General features: G+C 39.9%; 2 protein-coding genes across 16 annotated transcripts in view; both read left to right on the plus strand.

Moving 5' to 3' along the window:
- CWH43 (cell wall biogenesis 43 C-terminal homolog) overlaps window positions 1-5,693 on the plus strand; it is a 30,167-nt gene extending 24,474 nt beyond the window's left edge. For both annotated transcript variants that reach the window (XM_054823102.1, XM_054823101.1), the window contains 4 exons: window positions 1,554-1,698; window positions 2,350-2,411; window positions 3,487-3,642; window positions 5,170-5,693. In XM_054823102.1, coding sequence (XP_054679077.1) covers window positions 1,554-1,698; window positions 2,350-2,411; window positions 3,487-3,642; window positions 5,170-5,257 — 451 coding nt within the window. In that variant the 3' untranslated portion in view covers window positions 5,258-5,693. The remainder of the gene's footprint in view (window positions 1-1,553; window positions 1,699-2,349; window positions 2,412-3,486; window positions 3,643-5,169) is intronic.
- A 6,948-nt stretch (window positions 5,694-12,641) lies between these two features.
- DCUN1D4 (defective in cullin neddylation 1 domain containing 4) overlaps window positions 12,642-21,963 on the plus strand; it is a 48,467-nt gene continuing 39,145 nt past the window's right edge. For 8 of the 14 annotated variants that reach the window (XM_054823113.1, XM_054823120.1, XM_054823115.1 and 5 more), the window contains exon 1: window positions 13,617-20,278. Coding sequence is in view for 2 of the 14 variants with exons in the window: in XM_054823110.1 (XP_054679085.1) it covers window positions 12,696-12,720 (25 nt within the window). In the remaining 12 variants the exon portion in view is untranslated. Of the gene's footprint in view, window positions 12,721-12,920; window positions 12,940-13,616; window positions 20,279-21,963 lie in introns of those variants that run through there. The other 6 variants (XR_008576769.1, XM_054823112.1, XM_054823110.1 and 3 more) reach the window with 5 other exon arrangements.

A 21,963-nucleotide genomic window follows, 5' to 3' on the forward strand; every position in this document is an offset into this window, starting at 1 on the left:
TAATAAATAAAGAAGCTGCTCAGAAAGCAGTAGGAATTCTCATTATCCTATACTGAGTTTTCCCATTTCCTTCCCCCATATAGAAGCTGTGTTCCAAGCATGCAAATTTGTTTATAGATTTCCCTTTTACTAAACCTGTATAGTTGTCAGAAACCACTCCCAATTTGAACTCGAGGAAGGAATTTCATTCTGAGCCTCACACAGATGATTAGACTTGCCTCTCTGAGCAACTGTTTGTAAAAGTAGAAGAAAATAGCACTGTGTTCCCCCTTCACAGAGAGATGAGATAAAGATGAAGGAGAAAATAGGAGGAGACACATGGGAAACGAGTGCAAATTAGATTGTATTTTGAGGTGAATGAATTTGTAATTAAATGGCACACACAACTACTGTTTTTCATCTTTTTTTCATCTGCTGCTTAGGATGACATAGAATCATAGAATCTTTAAGGTTGGAAAAGACCTCTAAGATCATCAAGTCCAACTATCAAACATAAACTTTAGAATACTGGATAACTAGGGAATTTTTTTAAGACTGTTTTTAAAATGTGGGAATATAACAATGCCTGTGTCATTTAAAAGAACCCATCTTCTGGAGAGGTGTAATTCTGGAAAGAACAGCTAGCTGAGCAGGCAACTTCATGTATACCTAGGTCAGGCTTCTATTTATATGGTTGGGGTTTTTTGTCTCCTGTCTGCATGCTCTTTTTCCGTAATGCATTTCCTTCAGTCAGAAGTACTGCTGCTTAAAAAGAATAGCAGCATTTAAATTCTTGTCTTCTATTGGGATTACAGATTCCAAAATCAACTCACTCTCTCAATGGTATTTAGCCCAGTCTACCAAAATACAGAAGAGAACATGATTTACACAGCTTTTTAAAGTTATTAACATGAAGAATCATAGAAAGAAAACTGCCGTTATATTGTGTTATGACAAATCCAAGGACAAGGAATGGGATCCAATGCAGTATTTTACCAGGCTCCACTTATGCTATCATTTTTGGTCATGTTGGAACTGTTCTGTAAATATTATTAAAGAGATGCAGAATACCTGCCAAATGTTGTTAAGTATTGTTAATGGGATGACGTAGGTCTTAAGTTATATTTCATAAATTATGTGACCCAGACTTTAAGACGATATTTACCATGATCTGTCCATCATAAAAGTTTTGTTAGTATGTGAGCTCTTTGTTATGCACCATGCTGTGCTAGCACAATTAAATTTCAAGTGCAGGCAGAGACAAAGCCTCAGATAACCGAAGCACTTACGTTCACATTTCCTAGTGATGAGATCAGTATTAAAAACAAAACAGTAATAGAAAAAATTGTTCCTCTAACGGTTAGAAAGAGAACCCTAATTACATCTACCACGACCATGTGGCTTTTATCAAACATAGTGATCATTTTGAATCAGTGAGCTTTCTATAAACTCGCATACTCTCTAATACTGAGAAACGAAAAAGGTACCAGGTTCGTTTGTGGTTTACTATGTTATAGCACAAAGATTCAGAGCTAAAATGTATATACGTTAAAAGTCTTTTCCATTTCTTTCAGAGAGGACTTGGACAGAAAACTCCAGGCTATAGCTGTTTCAAACCTATTGAAGACTAGTTCTAAGCAAGTTGTATTTCTAGGATACATCACTTCAGCTCCTGGATCCAGAGATTATACCGAATTAATAGAAAATGGAAATGTCCAGGTAATGTAAAAATACTGCTGCTTTGAGCAATTAGAGATAAAATATATTTGAAACATTCAGCTTAATATTTCAAATTAGTAATTTAGAAATAGACATATAAGAAAATACATGCACACTTTCAAATAGAATCTTCAGCTACCTCATGTTATAGAGATGGTGGAGTTACACAGAGAAAGAACAGGATGCAATGGACAGCAGTTGCTGCAAGGGGAATGTCAGTTAGATAGTAGAAGAAAAAAAATAATCACAGTCAGGGTGGTCAAGCATTAGAACGGGCCCAGAGAAGTTGTGAAATCTGTCCTTGGAGATATTCAGAAGTTGGCTGCATAAGGCCCTGAGCAACCTGCTTGAAGTTACTTTGAGCATGGGGTTGGGAGTGGGTGATCTTCAGACATCCCTTCCAACCTCTAATTCTGATTCTTTTGTTTTAAAACTGAGTTCTGCAGTTTCGGGTTTTTTTTGGGGGGGGTTGTTTTTGTCAGGAGATGTCAAAAAGTTGTCTGATTTGTCTACCTTTTTTTTCTTTCTACCTTATTACAATGTTTTAGGCAAAACATTAGCGGGTTTACACATTGGTTCTGATCTAAAGCCTACCTATAAGGAAAGCTTGCCTTATTTGTTTGACTTTTTTTTTTTTCCTTTCACTCATAGGATATTGATAGTACAGATCATGACAGATGGTGTAGCTATATTATGTATCGTGGAGTAATAAGGTATGTTAAAGTGGATCATTTATTCATTGGTTTTAAATATCTTTATGACAATCAGTTTTACACCCTTCTGTAGGTAATTGTGGAAGAGGGGTATATTCCTAAACAATTATGTATGGACAGTTAGATATATCATGAAGTAATGCAAAACATCGATCTCAGGATGGATTGGTGTATTTCTGAATGTAATTTACAAAGTATTGCAGGTTTCATTCTTCTTTCTCAAAAGCCTTCAGTTCTAATATGCTTTGGTAATGTAAAACTACTTTTTTCCAAAGCTCTGGCTTTGCAGCTTCATTCTGAAATGTGAAGACTAAGCCCTAATTTGTATGTGACACAGAAGATATAAATTTTGAACTATGATTGTAGGGTTCATTGAAGCAAAATGCTGATCTAATCCAGCCAAGCTTTATGCTGGATTTAGTGGAAACTTTTAACTGCATAAGCCCATATTGAAGCACTTACCTCTGCTGGGACCTATGCACTCCATATCTTCTAATACCAAGTTGCTTGTAAATCATTCTCTTGGTGATATATGTACCAGAATGGAATTCAGCTTATTCTGAATAAACCATGCAAATTCTGCAGTGTTCACAGGAGTAAAACCAGTAAACTAGATAGCTGTCATAAGTAACAGTACTGAGTAAAAAAAAAAAAGGGGGGGGGGCAACAAAACTCCCGTTTGCAACCTAATTTTTCTCGTTACTCATTCCATTGATGCTTGAGTTCCTTTCTTGAATTTCAAAATCTCCTCAGTGATAAAAATTGGTGAGCTTGTATCAGTGTATATATATATTCTATATATGTATATGCATACTCTAAAACTATAATTTTAAAAATAAGTTTCTAGATCTAGAACTTATTTTTCTTGTCAAACATGCTTTCTCAGTTTTTCTACTTGTGACATTGTTATGAACCTTGTGTTTATAGAGCACGAAGTTTTTTGAAGGTGAGATTTACAGAAATGGAAAGTTATGTTGATAGGTTAAATAATAATTCTTGGGAAAAAAGAGACGTGAATTGAGAATGTGGTGAAATTGACTTATTTCTTCAAACTGACTCTTCTTGTATCTGATAGGTTGGGCTATGCCCGCATATCTCATGCTGGTTTAAGTGATTCAGAAGTCCAGATGGCCAAATTTAGGATCCCAGATCACTTGGATAGCTATGTTGACAATGACAGAATTGTCACTGATCCCAGCCAAGTTCCTGAGGACATCCATTTCAATCCCAGGTCAGTGTATCTCATAAGAAATTAAGGGAATGATGTACGTGGCCTCTTGTAAAAGAGAAGTCTAGGAACAAAATTGTTGTTAAAGTAGGAGGCACTGGTCAGTACTAAACTGAGCAGAAGATTAGGAGGCAAGAACTTCTGATTCGTGATTCCGTTTTTTTTTTTGCTGACTTGGCATGTGCCTTGGGAAAATCAGTCTGCTGTGTCGTAGCATAAATTGAATGTAACGCTTATTTCACCCAGGTGAATAATTTCTGAGGTTGTTTGGTAGGGATATTTGCCAAGTGGTGTGGTGACTCACTTAATAGATGATGATGTGATCTCCCATGTTTCTCACCACTTTTGAGGACTGGGGTCTTAATATACTGTAACTTAGGACACATAATACAATATATACATTAAAAACTCTTCACATAAACATTTTAAAACATGCTATATAAGTGGAGCAAAAATTAAGGAGAATGCCTGAGGCAGTATGTTACATATGTCAAGAAGAAAAGAAGGTTAGGTTTTATGTAAAAAATTATTTATTTCTGGAATGCTGTCAGTTTTCCATTGGCATTGCATAAGGAAGAGAAATACGGAGAAAGGTATTTATTCTACACTGAAAATCAGTGGAAGAGTCATGAAGTTTGAGACAGATGTTGCCACAGAGAGACAATTTCCAGCAATGCCGTATTTACTACTTCTAACATGCATAATACAGAATATATTAATTTCTTATGTACACCTAACAGTTGAGCTTACTCCTTATTTACTACTCAGTCGCTGGCTTCCTGTCTAAGCAGGACTTTGCCCAGTCTTTTCCACATGATGAAACTTGCCTAAAGTTAGCATTCACATTCAGATTTTTCTCAGTTGATTTCAGCGCAGAATATTTTTCTTGTCCTAATTTCTTTTATGTCTGCCTATAAGCAGAAAATTTGTACCCTTTAGGAATAAATTTAACTTTTTCCAGTTAACTATAGTTCTTTTGAAATACAATGGCATTGGTCTTAAATATTATTTAGCACTGACATTTTGAATAAGTACTATATTTTACTTTTGCAAATCTGTCTACCTTAAGAGTCAGTAGTCAAAACTTTCAGATTTAAATATAGCATGAAAAATTAAAATTTTCACCATAATTTTCAAAAGTAAGATGTGCAATATTAACAATAGGGTTGACTATTTGGATACTATGGGGGGTTAAATTATATCTCCACTGAAGTCAGTGGAAAAAACTTCAAGAGCACAGGATTTAACTAGATAAATGCACCGCTTACCTTTGTCAGCTGGAGTTCCATTTATAGAGTGCCTATGGCATTCATCCAATCAGTGTAATTAAATATCTCCATTATACTCAAAGACCTCTAGTTAGCGTACATAGATTATGATTTTTATGTAAGTAAGGTTGTGGCTTGTTTCTGAAATAAACTATCTAGAACGTTCAGAAGAAGTGTTAATTATACTGAAGTAAGTGTATGATTTAATTGCCTGGGTTAAATTATGTTGTAATGGTTTTGCTTTGTTGAATATTTTTCCTAGGTTTGGATCTTATAAAGATGGACATAATTATGAACATATTCATCACTTTCATATGAGCACTCCTAAATATTTTAAACAGACAAATTAGAATGAGAAAATAATGTATCATTGGGATCAACAAGAAAGGTTTGTTGCTTGAAACTGAATTGGCAGCCCAAAAGATTACATTGTTTAAGAATGAGCAACTCCCATGTTGCATAACACTCTGAATGTCTGTATAATAGTTAGTGACTCTTTTCTTTAATGAGCTGTCATCGCTGTGAGAGAGGGAAGACGTATGCATTTTGATAAACTGGTATCTACCTGGGGCAGATATCTGCTTTGTATACAGCAGAGCAAGGGTGGGAACTTACCTTTTTTGAAGGTACCCTATATTGTGTTGTTTCAGAGTTGAATGTATCTATCCACCTTTTCTTTAGGGTCCAGATAGGACCCCTTTTCTATCCTGGGAGCTCATTGCAACAATCGTGAGCAAGGAATTTCAGCTGACTTCCACACTTTTTTTGATGACTGAGGCAGAGCCAAATAATGTGGTAGTGTAGATAACCTGTTGATAATACGCTGCACTTTCTAGGCCTGCTGTTATTGCAATAAAAAGGTTGGTCTTAGGTTTTTCAAAATAGAAATGGGACTAGTGTGTTTCTTCATTGGGAGATATGCAGTAACCGCGTGTTTGAAATGTGTGCTTTTTTGACTTACTGAAACAGTATTTACATCTGCTATTCCATGTTTTATTCTTACATGAGTTTTATTAGAACATTGCAGATGATTGATATTCATAATATTGGAGAAAAGGTGGTGGCTTTTACAGACTTTTTTTAATAGGATGTTAGATGCTGCAATGCTTTTACAAAGGGTAAAGTACCTCTGAATAGTTATTGTTATGAGATGCTTATGTGAGCACTGCAGAAGAATTAAAACCAATCATGCTCAACATGACAAGGTTTCTGAGAAGGGAGAAAAGTTGATTGTAATTTTTATTTAAAGTGTACTATAATAAAACAAAAAATGCATTGTTCCTCTGCTAGCACTGCACTTTAGTAGGACTGAATAGAAGTGGGGCTTTTTTTGACAGTGAATTACCTATTATGTAACACACATGTGACAGTGTAAAACGTGTTTTCTCAGGGTCTCTTGGCAATGTCTTTTATGTTTAACTCCTGATCCTTCAGTGTATGTGCAGAGCTTCCCTTAAACAATGGGGACATCTTCAGTGTTGTCCAAAGGAGGTTTCGTGCTTGTGAGAAACATGTTAGATGGTTTATTTAAATGACTGTCTCAATTTGGAAACCACGTTTGTGATGTTGGTATTTAGTACTGTGTGTCTTTCCAGTGATACCTAAATATACTGTGACTGAAAGGAATAGGAAGTGTTGCAGGAAAGAGGGTGGGGTTTTTTTCTCTTCTGATTCTCCACCATGTGCTTTTGAGAACAGCTTGAGCATACTCATTTTTATTCTTTCTCTATATAAGCAAATACAGGATGTGTCTTTACCCCGGGGTTTCTTGTTCTATGGAGTCAGTGCTGCTGTCACTAAGCTTGTCACTTTATCCTGGTCACCCATCATTTTGCTCCCTTGTTTTTAGGGCTGTGTTTCTGAGAGTGAAACACTTCACTGATCTTTGGGGACAGAGGATATTTGAAAGACACTTGAGGAATACATAGTCACCACAAGTTCATATATAGATGGTATTAGAAAGCCTGACTTTGTTAGTTACAATTAACCATCCATTGTTGAACTAATTTACTTCTCACCTAGAGATGCTGTATTTTTCTTTACAAGCCCAAGGAAGTGTAATCAAACATACCAGTTTAGATATCCTTTAGGAAAGATTTTAAATCCTCTGAACATGTTCTCTGTGTGACTCTCCAGCAGGACAGGATAAATTAGGTTGTGGAGTGATGGGAGTGACTTTCTTGCCCTTTCAGCAGTTTTTTTCTGCAAACAGCAGTAACCCCTGTCTCTGCCTTCTCCCAGCCTGCAACAGCAGCTGGCAATGGCACCAGCATTGCACAGAGGCTCTGAGTATCCTCACATCTTTGCAGCATGCTCTCATGCTAGCTCTGACGCACATCCAGCCACAGGTTTGCCTTTCCATAGCCTTTACAAAACATAACATTATCTTGCCACATTACTTAACATTCTCCACAGGCTGACTCTGCAAATCCCTCATAATGTCAACAGTTTATTCATCTGAGATGCAGGAAATGATACTCATAAACATAAAAAGCTTGAAAACCCCTTATTTTTTTAACAATTAAAAAATAGAGTCTGGGTATTTTTCAAGAAGCCAGACACCAAAGCATGATTTGCATAACAGATCAGACTATATGTCATCTCCATGTGTAATCTTCAAAGTCTGTGAGCATACTTGGATGGATTTCCACAGGATTTAGAAATGTTCAGCCCATTAGAAATGTTCATGTAGACGTTGCAAAATCTAAAGTTTGAATATTTTCTTCTGAGTAGCTTGTGTAGTTTAATGTTGGCGGATCCATACCTCATGCCTACTATCAGAAAATACTGTATGCAAATGTAATGAGTAGAAAGTATTTGTTGACATTTGCATTATTTTATCAGAATGACCAAGAAAAACTATGACCATGAACTGTTTGTATACTGCTTCTACTATGGTGGTTAGAAATGGGAAGCTAAAACTACACTTTATTTGTCCTTGAATCTGCATGCTGATCTAATCCCCTGTATCTGACTGGTTTAGAAAAATGTGCAGTACATCTCTCAGTCACAATCACTGTTTCAAACTATGAAGGAAATGTGCTAGAACAGGTCCTGCTGCAGGGGTGTGTGACTAATCTTGCTGTTTTCTAATCATACTCTCTTCATCTCAGCTTTCATGACATAGTATGTTATGAAAGAAAATGTTTGTGGACATCTTTAACTATTCAGAAATAGCACAAAAAGATAAAACGTGTAAAATAGACATTATTTTCTAAAAGTTTGAACTTTTGCAGGCAGTAAAGGGTCTAGATTATATATATCTGACTTCAACATAGTATGTATTCTGTTGTACTCCTAATTCCATCCTCTTTGACATTCTGTGCAGGTCATTTAAAGTTTCTATGAATATACAGGAAGAGGCAGTAGTACATCAGGAGCCTACCAGTGTGTATCTCTGAGTAAGAAAAAAGGACTCTAGGTAACACGTAAGAGAGCAACTTCTGAGAGTAACTGTACTGAATTCTTCAGCAGGGTGGAGACTCAAAGTCTTCTATGTATATTCCAGCTTTGGGGCCTTGACTCAGGCATTTCTCTGTGTATTGTAAGCTCAGCTTCAAGAGCAGTGGTTCTGGTGGTGTCACAGAGCACTCTGAAACCTGGGAGCTGCAGTTCAAACCCCTTCGGCTAAGAAGGACGTGAAATTTTTATTTCCCATTTTCAAAAAGGGTGTTGCAGCTACAAAAGTTGGGCACACCCTTTGGTTTTGGACTGGAGTTGATGTTACTGAAACAAGTTGGGTGCAGCTTAAATGTGCAGGTGACCAGCTCCCACATGTCTCGCTGAAAGAGAACAGTGAAAATGTTCAGGGTTGTCTACTAACAGTGAGGGAGCTTTGTGGCCCCAGACAAAAGTGCTGGCTGTTTTGGTGCACCTCCAGGGTTCAGGTAGAAATTCTGAGCTGCTCTCTTAAGCTTGGGCTGCTTAGAGCTTCCTAACTATGAATTAAGCAGATTTGTTTTTAAATTTCAATCTGAAGCTGAAAAAAACTATAAATCCAATTTAAAGATTTAAATATGAGCTACCAACAGCCCTGAAGCATGCTTTTTTTCTCACGTATGTAAATTTACATTTTTTTGCAGTGAGTTAAAAAAGAAGTCTCAAAGTTAGACATCTGTGGAGCAAGTGTAACAAAAGTTTTTACTTAAACAAGGACCATAGTATGAGTACATGGGACATGGCAATTAAAATGAGCTAAATTACTTAATGAGGAGTGGTTTGAAAGCAGTTATATAATCTGCAGCTGCTACTTTCTACCACCTGAGGTCCTCTTTACCCCTGATCACTACTGTTCTGCTGATACCATGCAAGAATAAGGCACAGTTAAGGTGTTTCATTGTAACTCTGAAGGTGAAAAAAATCTTTTCAGAGACTTTACATAAAGCTGTTTGTATTGACTTGGGTTTCAGTTACTTTTTCATATCTGCAAATGATTTGGAAGTGTGATTGCTGGGCTTCTGGTAGACAATTTGTTTCTCTTCTTACAATGCCCTGTACTGTGCTTTTTACTACTTTATCCGCTTTTCTAATGTTCAGTAAATTCTGCTTTGCTAATGTTTTTATTTTCAATACAATTCTCTTCCCCCCCTGACTTGTAAAACACGTAATGGTTTGTGACTCTGGTGTCTAAAATTAGCTTTCAAGCTTGTTTCTAAGGAAAGCAAGATGAACAAAGGTATTTAAGAGATGCAATGGCTTTAGCAATTTGGAGTCTGATACCCTTTGGAAATGGGGGATCCTCTGTCTCAGAGACCCCTTCTACACTATGTTTCTGATAGCGAAGAAGATATCACTAAGTAAATGGATCCTCTTTCGCATGTTAGCCAGTATTTTTCATAGTCCGTGGGTTGGTTTTTTTTGTGGTTGACATTTTAGATATCAGTTAAAAAAAAGGCAACACAAACAGTCTTTCTCCTTAAAAAAAAAAAAAGTCTGCAGTTTTAAGTTTGATCTAGCAGTGTGTAAATTTGCTGGTGCATTTCCTGCCCCTCTCCAGTTCTTGGTTTATTATTCCTCTCCTGTGTGTTGATGGGAGCATTTGCACATATGTGTCGTGAGCCAGATCACGATATTCATCTGGCTGGGAAAACGGATGAAGAAAAAAAAAAAGTGTGTTCAATTTTGTTTGTTTGGTTTAGGTTTTTTTGCTTTTTGGGGGTGTTGGGGGCAGTCTTGCGGTCTGATCTATCTTGCTTTCTAGGTGTCCAAATGGTTGCATTGGCACAAAAAGGATGACGGGAGGACTAGGATTAAGAGGGTAATGCTGGAACTGCTTAAACTGTCTCTATCCTTGAGACAATGCTTGATCAACCATGACCTGATTGATCTGCTCTATGTAAAATGAAGTACTTCTGCATTTTGTAAACTCAGGCTTCAGAAAGAAAATACAGAAGTAACTACATAACATGTGCCAGCCTGGAGACTTGCATAGTAGTTACAACTAGTGGTAACAAAGGGGATATTTATACCTTCTTGAGGTTGGAATGAGGGTGCGTGTTGTAATGGGCCTTGTTCTCGTGGGGCAGGCCTTTTCTGGCTGAAGCATACGTTCCCTTGTTTAGCAGGTAGAAGCAGAAAACAGAGTCTCTTTTGTGTTTCCCTATGGATTTCTTGGCAGATCTGGTTTTTAAGGGTCAGGGATTATACTTGTGCATTCAACTATTCAAAAATATTTTTAACTTTTCTTTGTCAAACTTACAGTATTATTTGCTTTACACATGTGGATAGTATCTTTCATTTTAGACTAATATAAATGGAGGGGGGGAGGGGAATACGAACCTTTCCTTAGGTCCAAATGGTTTCAGATACAACCAGATAGGGGGTTTTTTTGTGCCACCTTTCTTTAGATCTGTATCAGTTTACAGCTGCATAAGGCACGGGAGAAAATTTCTTTCTGAATATGTTTTTATTCTGAACAAGTGGTCTATGTGCTTTTTATGGTCAATGTGAACAAACAGGCACCCCTAAAGGAATTGTTCCTCTCGATCCAGAATTAGAACAGATCAGATGAATTACAACTCGATGGTGCCCCTATTGGGTATAAGCGCTTGGGATGACACGCACAGATGTGAATGTCTGGCATGTGGGATGTTAGAACTACCCGAGAAGTGAAACCTAGCTTGTACTGCTTTACTCTGATACAGATGATTATTATTCTTCTTAAAGGTGGTAGGGTAAAACATAGGACAGTTGCTAAGGTAAAGAAAAGATGGTGCAAATAGGAAAATACCAGACACAGAGGCAGGAAGTTATACAGAAATAATTTCGAGGAGTTAGTGAACAAGTAAGAATTTCAAATAATGGGGTCTTTCATTGCTCTGACATGGTCTGAGTATGTGACTTCTGAAGAGAGAAATCATTTTCTTATGGACTCCGTCATCTTCTCTAAAACAGGCAGTTGAAAACATAAGATGTTGCTCTGCAAAATAAATTGGCTGCACTTGCACATTCCGATTAGTTCACTGAATAAGGCAAGGGTCGTAAAAACAACCAAACCAGGTGTGTGATGAGTCAGTTCAGGACTGTATGCTAATACACTGCTCCAAAGAGACAATTACCTTAAATCTGGCACTTGTTCGGATCTGAGTCCTTGACTTTCTTTTAACTTTACCTCTTAGAGGAAGTTTTTTTTTTTCCATGGGTAGCTTCTGCCTTAATAATCTGCCATTGTGTGCAGGCGGTGCCGTAGCAGTCTGTTCTCATCTGTGTTTCAATGCTGAGTAGGGCAAGGAAGGCCCATATCCCCTGAAAGGAGGCAAGATGCTGAGCTCACATGCTAAGCAGCAGTGACCTGCAAGGTGTCTTCCTCCTCGGGATGGATTTCTAGGAGCAGGAACAGTTACCTTGCCCCCCCCCCCCCGGTTGTCTCATCTACCTGCAAGGAGCAGCTGTTGGCCCCGGTGTCCCCCCACTCCAGCCCCGCTGCTGCTGTAATGTTGACCCACCACTTCAGTGCATTCCGCTGGTGTTGGGAGGCTGCCATTTTTCTCCTTAGGAAGAGGGAGAGGGGAGGAACAAAGAAATCTTTCTAAAATAGTTGGTGATTTGGCTACGCTGGAGTTGGGTATCAGAGAGCAAAGGGAGGGTGGTGTAGTCGGGAGATCTTCCTTCCCCAGCGCCAGCTACCTGCTGCAGCCGTGACGACGCGGCCCCAGCCGCCCCGCGGCAGGCATTACGTACGCGTGCAAGCGCTCGTTTATCCGCGTAGGGCAGGTACGAGGTTTGCGAGCCTTCGGGCATACAGAGGTCTGGGCTTGTCCCGACAGCCCGGGACCAAGGAGGCGGCCCTGGGGCCGAGGCTGTCTACCATCCCCTTGGGCCCCCGGGCTGCCGCCGGAGCGCCCTCGGGGCTGGAAGGGGGCGGATCAGCCTCGGCGGCCCCGCCCTCTGCCCCGCTTACCCAATCGTATTAGGACGTGGGCGCGGCCCTTGGCCTCTATAGCCAATGAGAGCCACGGGTGACACAAAGTGGTGTTCTTTACACGCGCTTTCAAGGCCAGCAAAAACTGGCACCGGCAAAGCCCAGTCAGAGTGGCGGGGGCGTGGCCGGCTCAGCTTTGAGCCCAATGGGAGGTCGGGAGCGGGTGGGGAAGGCGGTGCGGGGCAGGCAAAGGGAGAATGGCAGGAGCCTCATGCAGCAGGAGAGCAGGACGTGCGGCCTCTCAGGGCAGCCAGAGCCAATGGGCGCCGCCGGTGGGCGGGGCGGGAGGTGTCCGTGCTTGGGCTCTGTGATTGGGAGAGGGGCAGAGGGAGCCGGGCCGGGCAGGGCAGTCTGTGCGCTGCACGAAAATGCACTCGGATGCCGCCGCTGTCAGTGAGTAGCGGCGGGGCTGGGCCGCGCGCTCCCGCCCGCCCACCGGCGGCGCCCGGCGCCACCGGCCTCATCTTTCCGCCGGCAGGCGCTGCCGCCCGGCTGGGGGCGGTTTCTCCTGCCCCTCACAGAGCAGGCTCGGCCGAACGCACCGCCGGGGCTCCCGGTGACGGGGGAGGGCGTGGGGCTTGCGGGCGCGGAGCCGGCGGGGAGAGAGGCGGCGTGCGTACCTGGGGGCGGGGGCCCCGTCGGGACGGCGGGTGCCCCGCGGCCCTCGGCGGTCTCCCCTGGGGGGTGGGAGGGGCCGGGGCTGGGCGGGGGCGGCCCGGGCGGGGGTGGGGGCGGGTGAGGGGCGCAGCAGCGGAGGGGGCAGGGGGCGCTCGGAGGGTGTGACGCAGTTTCCCCGACCCGGCTTGCGAGCGGGTGAGGCCGCGGCCGGCCCTCGTGGCTGGCTGCGAGGGAGCCGGGACTGCCGAGAGGGGGGGGCGGGCGCGGGCGGCGGTGCTGCCCGGCGGCCTCGCTACGTGGGAGCGATGTGTGTGTGGGGGGGTGGGTGGCGATTAATTTAGCGGATTCCGCCGGGCCGGTGCAGGAGAAACGGGCTGTGAAGGGGAATGGAGACCGCGGCGCATTGTGGGAAGTGTAGTCTGTCTTGCGGCTGCCCCGCGCGGCGGGGCTGTTGGCGGGGGGTGGGGGACTACAACTCCCAGCAGGCACTGCGCCGCCGCCGCACGCTGCCCCCGCCCCCGCGCGGGGGTGCGAGTTGCAGCCCGGTACCCTGCGGCCGGCACGGAGCCCCCGAGAGGACCGGGGACCTGCAGCCCCCTGCCCTCCCCGCGGGGCAGGACGCGGCCTGAGGCAAGGCCTTTTGGCTTCGGGGCAGCAGTAAGGGGGGCTCACGCCGCCAGTTTTGGAGGAACGTAGGGAGGGCTTTGTCTCTGCGATATAGTTTCTGGCTCCGCTTTCAGAGCAGGCGGGACCGTATGCTGAAGGCAGGTTGCCTGGCATGGAGGGATTACACACCTGCGTGGCTGTGGGGTAATTGTGGGGGTCGGGAATAGGCTCCATCCCTGTCCGCTGGAGAGATGAGGCTCTCATCCCGAGCACAAAGCTGTCTCGGAAGAACGATGTTCCCAGTTCCTGTGAAATCTCCCAGGGATGTGTTCTCACTGTGCGAGGAGTAACAGCCCTGAGACGCTTCATTACTGCAGAACTTGCTTTTGGGAAAGATAATGAAAACTGAATCTTTGATCATACGTTAATGAATGATGGTCTGACTTTTGGATGAAATCCTGAAAGCAATTATGGAAAGAAATGCTGCATAATGCCTGGATTTTCTTGAATCTTCCTGTGTTTCTCAAAATGAGAAATTGGATAGGGGCAGCTTGGTAAAGGCTCTAACTCATAAGGTTATATAATTTGTTTAGTGGTTCTGTGGTGGTTTTTTTTTTTTAAACCTTTTTATTTAGGGATCATTATATGTTGGTGGTTAAGGCTGCCATTAAAGCACAAATAACTGCTTCATGTTGGAAATGGAAGGATAATTATTCTAGAAAATGCCTTCTGTTCAGTCTCTTTGTCATGTTCCTTGTCCAGAAAAAGGTGTAGGTCTTGATTATACGTATGTAATCTACAGTTAGAAATATTCCAACACTCCCTCCTGGAGGATGTTGAAGGCTATATAGTGATTTTTTTTTTTTTTATTTCTCTGCAGAAAATACGAAGAGTACTGTTTCACAGCCTTCAGCTGTTACTGGCTTTTTTTCAAAAATGTGCCTTGAAATGATTGAATCTTCTATCTCAATACCTTTTTTTTTAAAAAAAAATGGCAGTTCATGGCCTTGTGTATGTTATTTTAAATATATTTATAAATATATAAATGCTATTTAACTAACTTCATTATCTGTAGCTTCATAGTAGTTGGGGTTTTTTCTCATTGATTTAAATGCTTGAAACAAGAAGCGTTCATATCTTTACGGAAGTTGGCTTGTTGTTTCTTGACTGAACATTTCTTTTGAGCTTTCTTTTTGATCCTTCTTATATTCTTGTGTGTTCTTATAATATAAACTCCATTAAATATATTTTGCTCAGTCTCAGTTTACTTCCTGAGACTGAATATATACTGTTCACATTATGTGAGAAAAACAATTTTCCTCTTTTCCGTTGCAAACATTGATTTAAAAGTTTTCTGCAACTCCGGTAACTATAATCAGAAATGTCTTCAGTGTGCAAGGTCGGGTAATGAGTTAGGCAGGTAAACAGTCTTCCTCTCGCTGCTTCTCTTCATTCATTTGTATCAGGATGAGATTTTATTTGTGTAATTTCAGCACTTGATTTAATTTATTTTTGTCTGAGTTGGTTTTTTGCTAACTTTAAAGTGAACTATTAATCCTGCATTTACTTTTTTCTCCTTACTTTGGAGACATTGAAAACAAAGATTTGGGGTTTTTTCAAAGCATTATTTCCTAGCTTTGTTTGTGTTTTCAAACAGAAGAGTTAAACTTGCTCAATTTGTCTGTCCTGTGGAAGTATGGTACATCCCATGAAAATGTACAACTCTTGTATCCAATTTAAATATAAGAGCATTTAATAGTGTAGTTATTTCTTCTACAATAAGTAAGACTACTAATAAGGGCTTCAAGCAGAATCCTTATTTTAAATGTGCTAGTATTTTTCTTACACTGTTCCATTAAGTTGTTTTCTTTAAAATCATAGGTCTAAGGTTAAACAGAATTTCTACTTTTGGCTCATAAAGAGATAGAAATAACTACTAGTTTGCCAACTATATATAGTTGTGTGTATATATATATTTGTGTAGTGTGTGTATATATATATGTATATTGTTGTTGGAGCTGCAAGACTTTAGCTTGCCCTCAGGAACCAGCTGGTGTGACACATGCTTGTGTGTCACTTGATGCAGATGTGTGGCTGCACAGACTGTGGGACTCTGTCTACTGCAGCTGCTCATTACTGCCTTTAGCTGTAGATTACTGCTTCCCTTGCTCTACTGGTAAAGTGGTTTGTAGGAGCACTCTCTAATCCACTCAGTCAAATGTATCTGGGTTAGCGCTTGCCACTTACTTAAATTGTCTAAACTGACAGGGTTGATTTTTGCCTGAAGTGGATTAGGGAATGCGCCCATGACCTGTGCTTGCTGGCAGAGCAGTGAGGTCTGTAACTTTTGGCAGAGAGGGCGAAGCAAACAGCTGGAGCAGTAATGCTTTTGACTAGCATAGCTGTTCCTAGGCTGTTGCAGATCCATCGTGATGTACACCAGATCTGCATGGTGCTGGATACCCTAGTAGCAGTACTTGACAGGGTTACATTTCTGCTGAATTAGCTAGAGCACAAGATACAAAGTTTTTATTAGCTTTATGCCCTTTGTAGGATGACAGATGACACCTAATCTGGCATGAAGTTAAGAGTAGTGCTGGCAAACAACTCTCCGGCCATAGCAGCTGATGATGCAAAATTAACTCACTGATGCTTTTTTGAATCAATTTGATGGTAGAGTAAGGGTTGGGCTGGATGAACACTTTGCATCAAATGAGTGTAAAATTGGTTCTCTATTAAATGCTTTGTAGCTCTGTTTCCTATGTTCTTGAACTGTAGACTGAAACAATGGCTGTTCACAGTCCGAGAAACATAAAATCACTGAAATGGTGTTTGATTTAGTAATACATGCTTTAAAAATAGATTTAAATTAGCTTTAATTATCCACTGTTTTTACTCATTCTTTTCCAACTGTGGCTAGTCACTCCAGCTTTGTTATATTCTGGCAAGAATCTCCATTAGGAATGCTTATCAAATACATTTAGTAGGTACACAAGTGGTATTTGCAGCAATAGAAACAGACATTTTGCACCAGAAATACACTTAATGTTAGGCCTTTTCTATAAAAAACAAAATACCCAACCAAAACCACTCCCCCCCCCAACCCAAAACAAACCCTAAACCCTGCCATGAGCCAGTGTGTGGGGTTTTTTAACCTGTATGTTAGTATAGCATATCTCTTACTTGTTCAGAGTCAATTTAAGGCAAATGGGAAATGCGTTCAGACTAAAGTAACAGTTACACGACTTTAGCACTGCTTAAATGGCTCTAAAATTCTTAGTGAACTTTAAACTGCAGTAGCTCTTTTTGTAAACAAGCCTTCAGATCAGGGTACTTTTAAAATACCTAGGTAGAATAAGGATTTGTTCCTATGGGGGGAAAAAAGGTTAATGCTTTTCCCTACTCCGTGTAGCATGCAGTAGTTTTAAAATATTCTGTTGCAGATAAAGTGAGTGACTGATGACGTATGCTAATACCAAATGTTAGAGTTGAATGTGATTGTTTACCTTAAAATCATAAGTTGTTTTTAGTGTGTTTTCATTTCAACTACATTTTGTTGTTTGGGTTTTTTGTATTTTTTTATTTTTCTTTTTAATAGCTTAAATCACTCTGTGTTTTGCTTCAGAACATTTTCGGCTCTTGCGTTTGGAAAACGTACACAAATTTGCAACTGTGGGTTTGGATACTGCTGGTATCAGCAGTAGCTCCGAGCCTGGTGCGGCTCTGCGTGCATGCGTGCAGGAGAAATGTCCTGCAGCACCCTGTCTTTAGGTCTAATGGCTATGTCCTGTTGCTCCTCAAGCTGGGATGCATCATTCCACTTCTCTTTGCATTTAATTGCATGTTCTCACTGTCCAGACTAGAATTCACTTCTGCTTTTTGAAGTATGCCCTATGTTCAACTCCACCAAATCAAGGGAGACCCTACTTTTCAAGCCTGTTCTTCTCTGCCTCCCCTTGCCTGCTCTTGCATCGTGACTGGGAGAGAGGGCTCTTCTGCAGGCTGCCCCTGCTAAAGGGAAGGGTGTCACTGCCTCTGCAGATTCAGCTACAGACACATTGGAAGCGAATTCTTGATCCTGTCTTTGACAGGAATGCAGAGTCAGCTCCTAGCTGCTCTGTACTGCAATTTGGGATTCTCAGTTTTTAGGCGCATGGTGATGTTTTTGTGTAAATGAAAAATAACACTGATGCACGTTTTTCTTTTGTTTTCTGCATTTAGTAATGAATATAGAAATTCTGCTTCATGAACATAAGTATTGAAGACTGTCATCAAATGTACATTTCAGAGCTGAACTTCTGAGTTCATTAATCAACATAAATTGTCTTAATCTTAGGATAATTCTGTAAGTAGACTACAGAGCATGAAGTGGTGTAGTTCATAGAAGATTAAATTATTCTTCTTTGGATAAGTAAAGTTTATTTAAAACTATTAAGACAACAGTACTTTGAACTATTATTTCCAGTACTACTGCAAGTTTTCTCCAGTTCTATTTAAAACCAAGGAAACCAATTACATAAAAGTAAAAGCATAAACTTTCCATTTTAATTTTCAGGAATGAGATTGCCTAGTATGTATTTTTTATCAATTTTTTTTTTCTGAGAAGGTTACAGAAAATTACCCACAATGTTTGTACTGAGTAAGATATATCTTAGCAGTAATAAAAATTACTACTACAACTATTTGCATACTTAATTTTTAATATGAAGTTGTATCTATTGCATTTATATGGCATGTCTGTCTAGGGTAAATATTTTTATACCTACTGTTACTGTGAGATTTTCTATTGGCTCAGAAAAATAATCTAGATGCTTTTAAAGGATACTTGGAGTCAGCTGCAGATCTGGTTTAGTACTACTGCTAATTTTTTACTAGGTTTTTAGTAGATTGTAGTGCACCCTGTAGCTGTGTTTTGTCCAAGCTTTAAAGTGATAATTCTGATAGCAGGAACTAAGTTGAAGTTTTAGTTCAGGTAGGTACGTGTCTATGTGTAAGGGTGCATAAGCAGAAATATGCGCTTTATTTTTTTTTCCCCCCTTAGGTATTCATTTGTGGTTTCATTTAAATAGCATGGCAAGACATCATTCCCTCCAATAAAGAATTTGACTTGACCTTTAAAGTTTTTTTTCATCTCAGATTGGAAAGTAGAGTATTTGAGTTATGTTCACCTGTATCATTTGCTTATATTTAAGATATATTGACTTGTTTGTTTGTTGTATTTCATATGTTTGTCTTAATGGGGAGGTGTGGAATGATTTTTGTCTAGTTTGTTATGGAAGCCAGCCTAGCTAGCTGTTATTTCTTTTGCCTCTCCATAACTGTCAGGTCCATAGTGTAAACATTAATCTATAATATTTTAAAAGTTATTTTTAAACTGTTTGCTTTTTACATTTAAATTGTATATGATCATGATTAATTGACTAACACAGACTTTAACACTTAACATTAAGTGTTAATGATAAACTGCAGACAAGATTTAAATTCCATGATATTAGGTTGGCTCTGGCATTTCCTTTCCGGATTCTGGATTTGCAATTATTTTACTTGGGGTTTTTTTGGTGGTGGGTTTTTTTTTTTTTTTTTTTTTTTTGCTTTAGCTGTTGCACTCTGAATTATTGCAAAGTATTTAATACTGTTTGGAATTTCCATTGCTTCAATCCTTGCTAAAGATAAGCTAACATCTGCATGAAAAATAATTTAATCAACAAAATACGTGTGCTTGTTTGACATACACCTCTTAAAGTCTTAGCAAACATTCCAGCAGTATTCATGAAGCAAGAAAGTTTCCTTATTCTGATCCTAGATCAATAAACTGTGTGGTACTTTGCTATAAAATATTTTTTCTGCAGGAAAAAATGAAATATTTTCAGACCAATAAATGTGCTTTGAAACTCTTGTATTCAGGTGAAAAATAGCTTCACACATTATGACTTTCTTCATGTAAAGCTCATAGAACCAGTTGCTGAGTATGTAGCTTCATGTGATGTATCACTGTTCTCAAAGAAGGGCTTGAATGGATGGTTGATTTGATTTAACACGTTGCTGCTGCCACAAGAGACTATTTTGCTCCCACTTGGGAGCACCTGTCCAGTTTCTTGCTCTAACTCTGCTTATCTGGTGTTACATCTCCTTGATGATCTGATTCAGACCACTGAGCTGGCACGGTTTGTTTGTTTATGATTTTTGCAGAGAAGAGTGCTGGGGTAGTGGGCTGACCAAGGGGATCAGGCAGGCACAACTCGGAGGCTGCATAAGCAAGTGTGGAAGTTCCGGAGGTGGGGGGGGGGGAGAGAGCGCGTTCCTGAAGTGTACAGTTGCAGCCAGCTGTTGAATCACTTGCTTGTCATGTTGACTATGCCATTATCTCTTTGCTAATTTTCAAGCTGGTGTTATTTGCGCAGGGGAAGTATTATTTTTTGGTTTCTGTTTCTTCAAAAACTTTTTTTTTTCAAAATACACCTTTTCAATGGCATAGGATACTTTGTGTATCTTCTTTGCAATATAGATACAGCAGGCACTGTGACCAGTTCAGAAGGTGACCCAAGCTGTAATTTAACATCCCTAATTCATTGGCTGCTGCTCGTATTTGCTTTTGTAACAGTTACTGTAGAAGAAGCCTGGTTTTGGATAATACACCTACTTTGCAAGCTTGACCTGTAGAAGAGAGAAAACTTTTGGGCTCTGGTCCTTCATATTCATGTGGATAAACAGTCTTTGTGGAACTGAGGTGTGATGCTTGTTGTATAAGAGCTGTAAAATATATTTGTGTAACCACTCTAAATCCATTATAACTGTGTAACCTATTTTTGGAGTAACAGCTTAAAATTGTAAGGATATTTCCAGTGGATATGTGAAACATACTGGGATGAATGATGTGTTTTGAAGTGCCTAGGAATGTTTTGTTTCAAAGGTGATACCTAATATGTATAATCCTAATTTAAAAATATTCTTTTCTATTATTTTTAAGAGTACCATCTAAAATTATTGTTTAATATTAACTTAGAATAAAATATTAGCTCACTGTCCTCAGGTTGTTACCTCCAGGTATAACTGGTTTCTCTAAAGACTTGTGTTCTTTGTAGATTTTAGGCTGAGCAACAAGGGGAATTTTAAAATTCATATTCCAGAAAGCTTAGTCTGGTCTGGCAGTTAACAAAATAAATCTTACCTTTTTAATCTTGCCCTTCTCTGAATGGCTTTTATGTCTGTGTGTCATGTCCATGTGTCCATTCGTGTCGTGTGTGTCCCCATCCCCCCCCACTTTTTTTTTAATTCCTTTATGTTGAATCGAAGGTTGGCCAGGAAACCCAGGGGGGTGTGGGATGTGTGTTTGCAGAATGGTTCTGCTTAGTATTGTTTTACTAGCAAAAATGGAACTTTATTGAGCACTTAATGCAGGTAAATCTAGCACCTTGTTTGAGATGCAAGATCTTCCTATTGTATCTTGATAATAAGATATGGATTGTCTTTGACTTAGTATAGGTAAGTACAGCTAAAGTTGGAAACACCATCTTTGGCACTTCTGACTTACAGAAATTGTATTGCTGTGGTGGGGGATTGGGGACAATACATTAAGAAATAGGTAGCAATTAGTGAAATTATAAGCTGACATAATAAATGAAACATATGATTCCTAAAGGTATCTTTTGAATTTGTTTTATTCACAGTGACAAGAGAATTCCATAACAATGTGTGTAACGAGTATGCTTACAGAAGACAATTCCTTCAGATCTACTTTTTAACGTCATAGCAGTGTGGTTCACTGACCTGGGGATCTGATATTTAATGACAACTTTGTTTATCCTTAGGTTCTGGGTCATCTTAAGTGTATTTTGAGAGCATTTGTTTGAAGTGCTAGGGATGGAAGTATCGGAATTATGTGTTTTACCTTACTTGCATCTTGTATCAGCTACTGGGCAAAGCCAAATTAAATGTCTCCCAGTAGAAATACTTTAATGCATTAAACAGGGTGGTGACACTAAGCACATACAGCTTTTCACATATGAAAGAATTTTGCTTGAACTACTTCACTTGTCATGTAGTATATGTCTCTAATTAGAGTGGTTTTGCACATGAGTTCTAGTGGGGTAGCCAATTTAGTTTAAATGGAAGTACTGTGTAATAGTTGACTGTCTTTGATCCCTGTCAGCTGGTCTGTGTCCAGCTTCTGAGATTCTTGTTGGTTTGCGTGCTCTCTGGCCAGATCATAGTTGATCCGTTTTGTAAATTACTTATTTTCCAGTTTTGTCCTCAACACATTTCTAGCAAAAATAGGGGATTTAAAAGAATAGAGAAAAATGAGTTCGTCACTTTTTTGCAACTGAAGCAAACTCAAGTGTTTTATTTTTGGAGCATGGAAGCAAAGTTAACATCTATGATATTAGTTCTTTCATGAAGTGTCAGAATATTTTA

This window comes from Grus americana, chromosome 4, assembly GCF_028858705.1.
Source record: "Grus americana isolate bGruAme1 chromosome 4, bGruAme1.mat, whole genome shotgun sequence".
NCBI classification, from domain to species: domain Eukaryota; kingdom Metazoa; phylum Chordata; class Aves; order Gruiformes; family Gruidae; genus Grus; species Grus americana.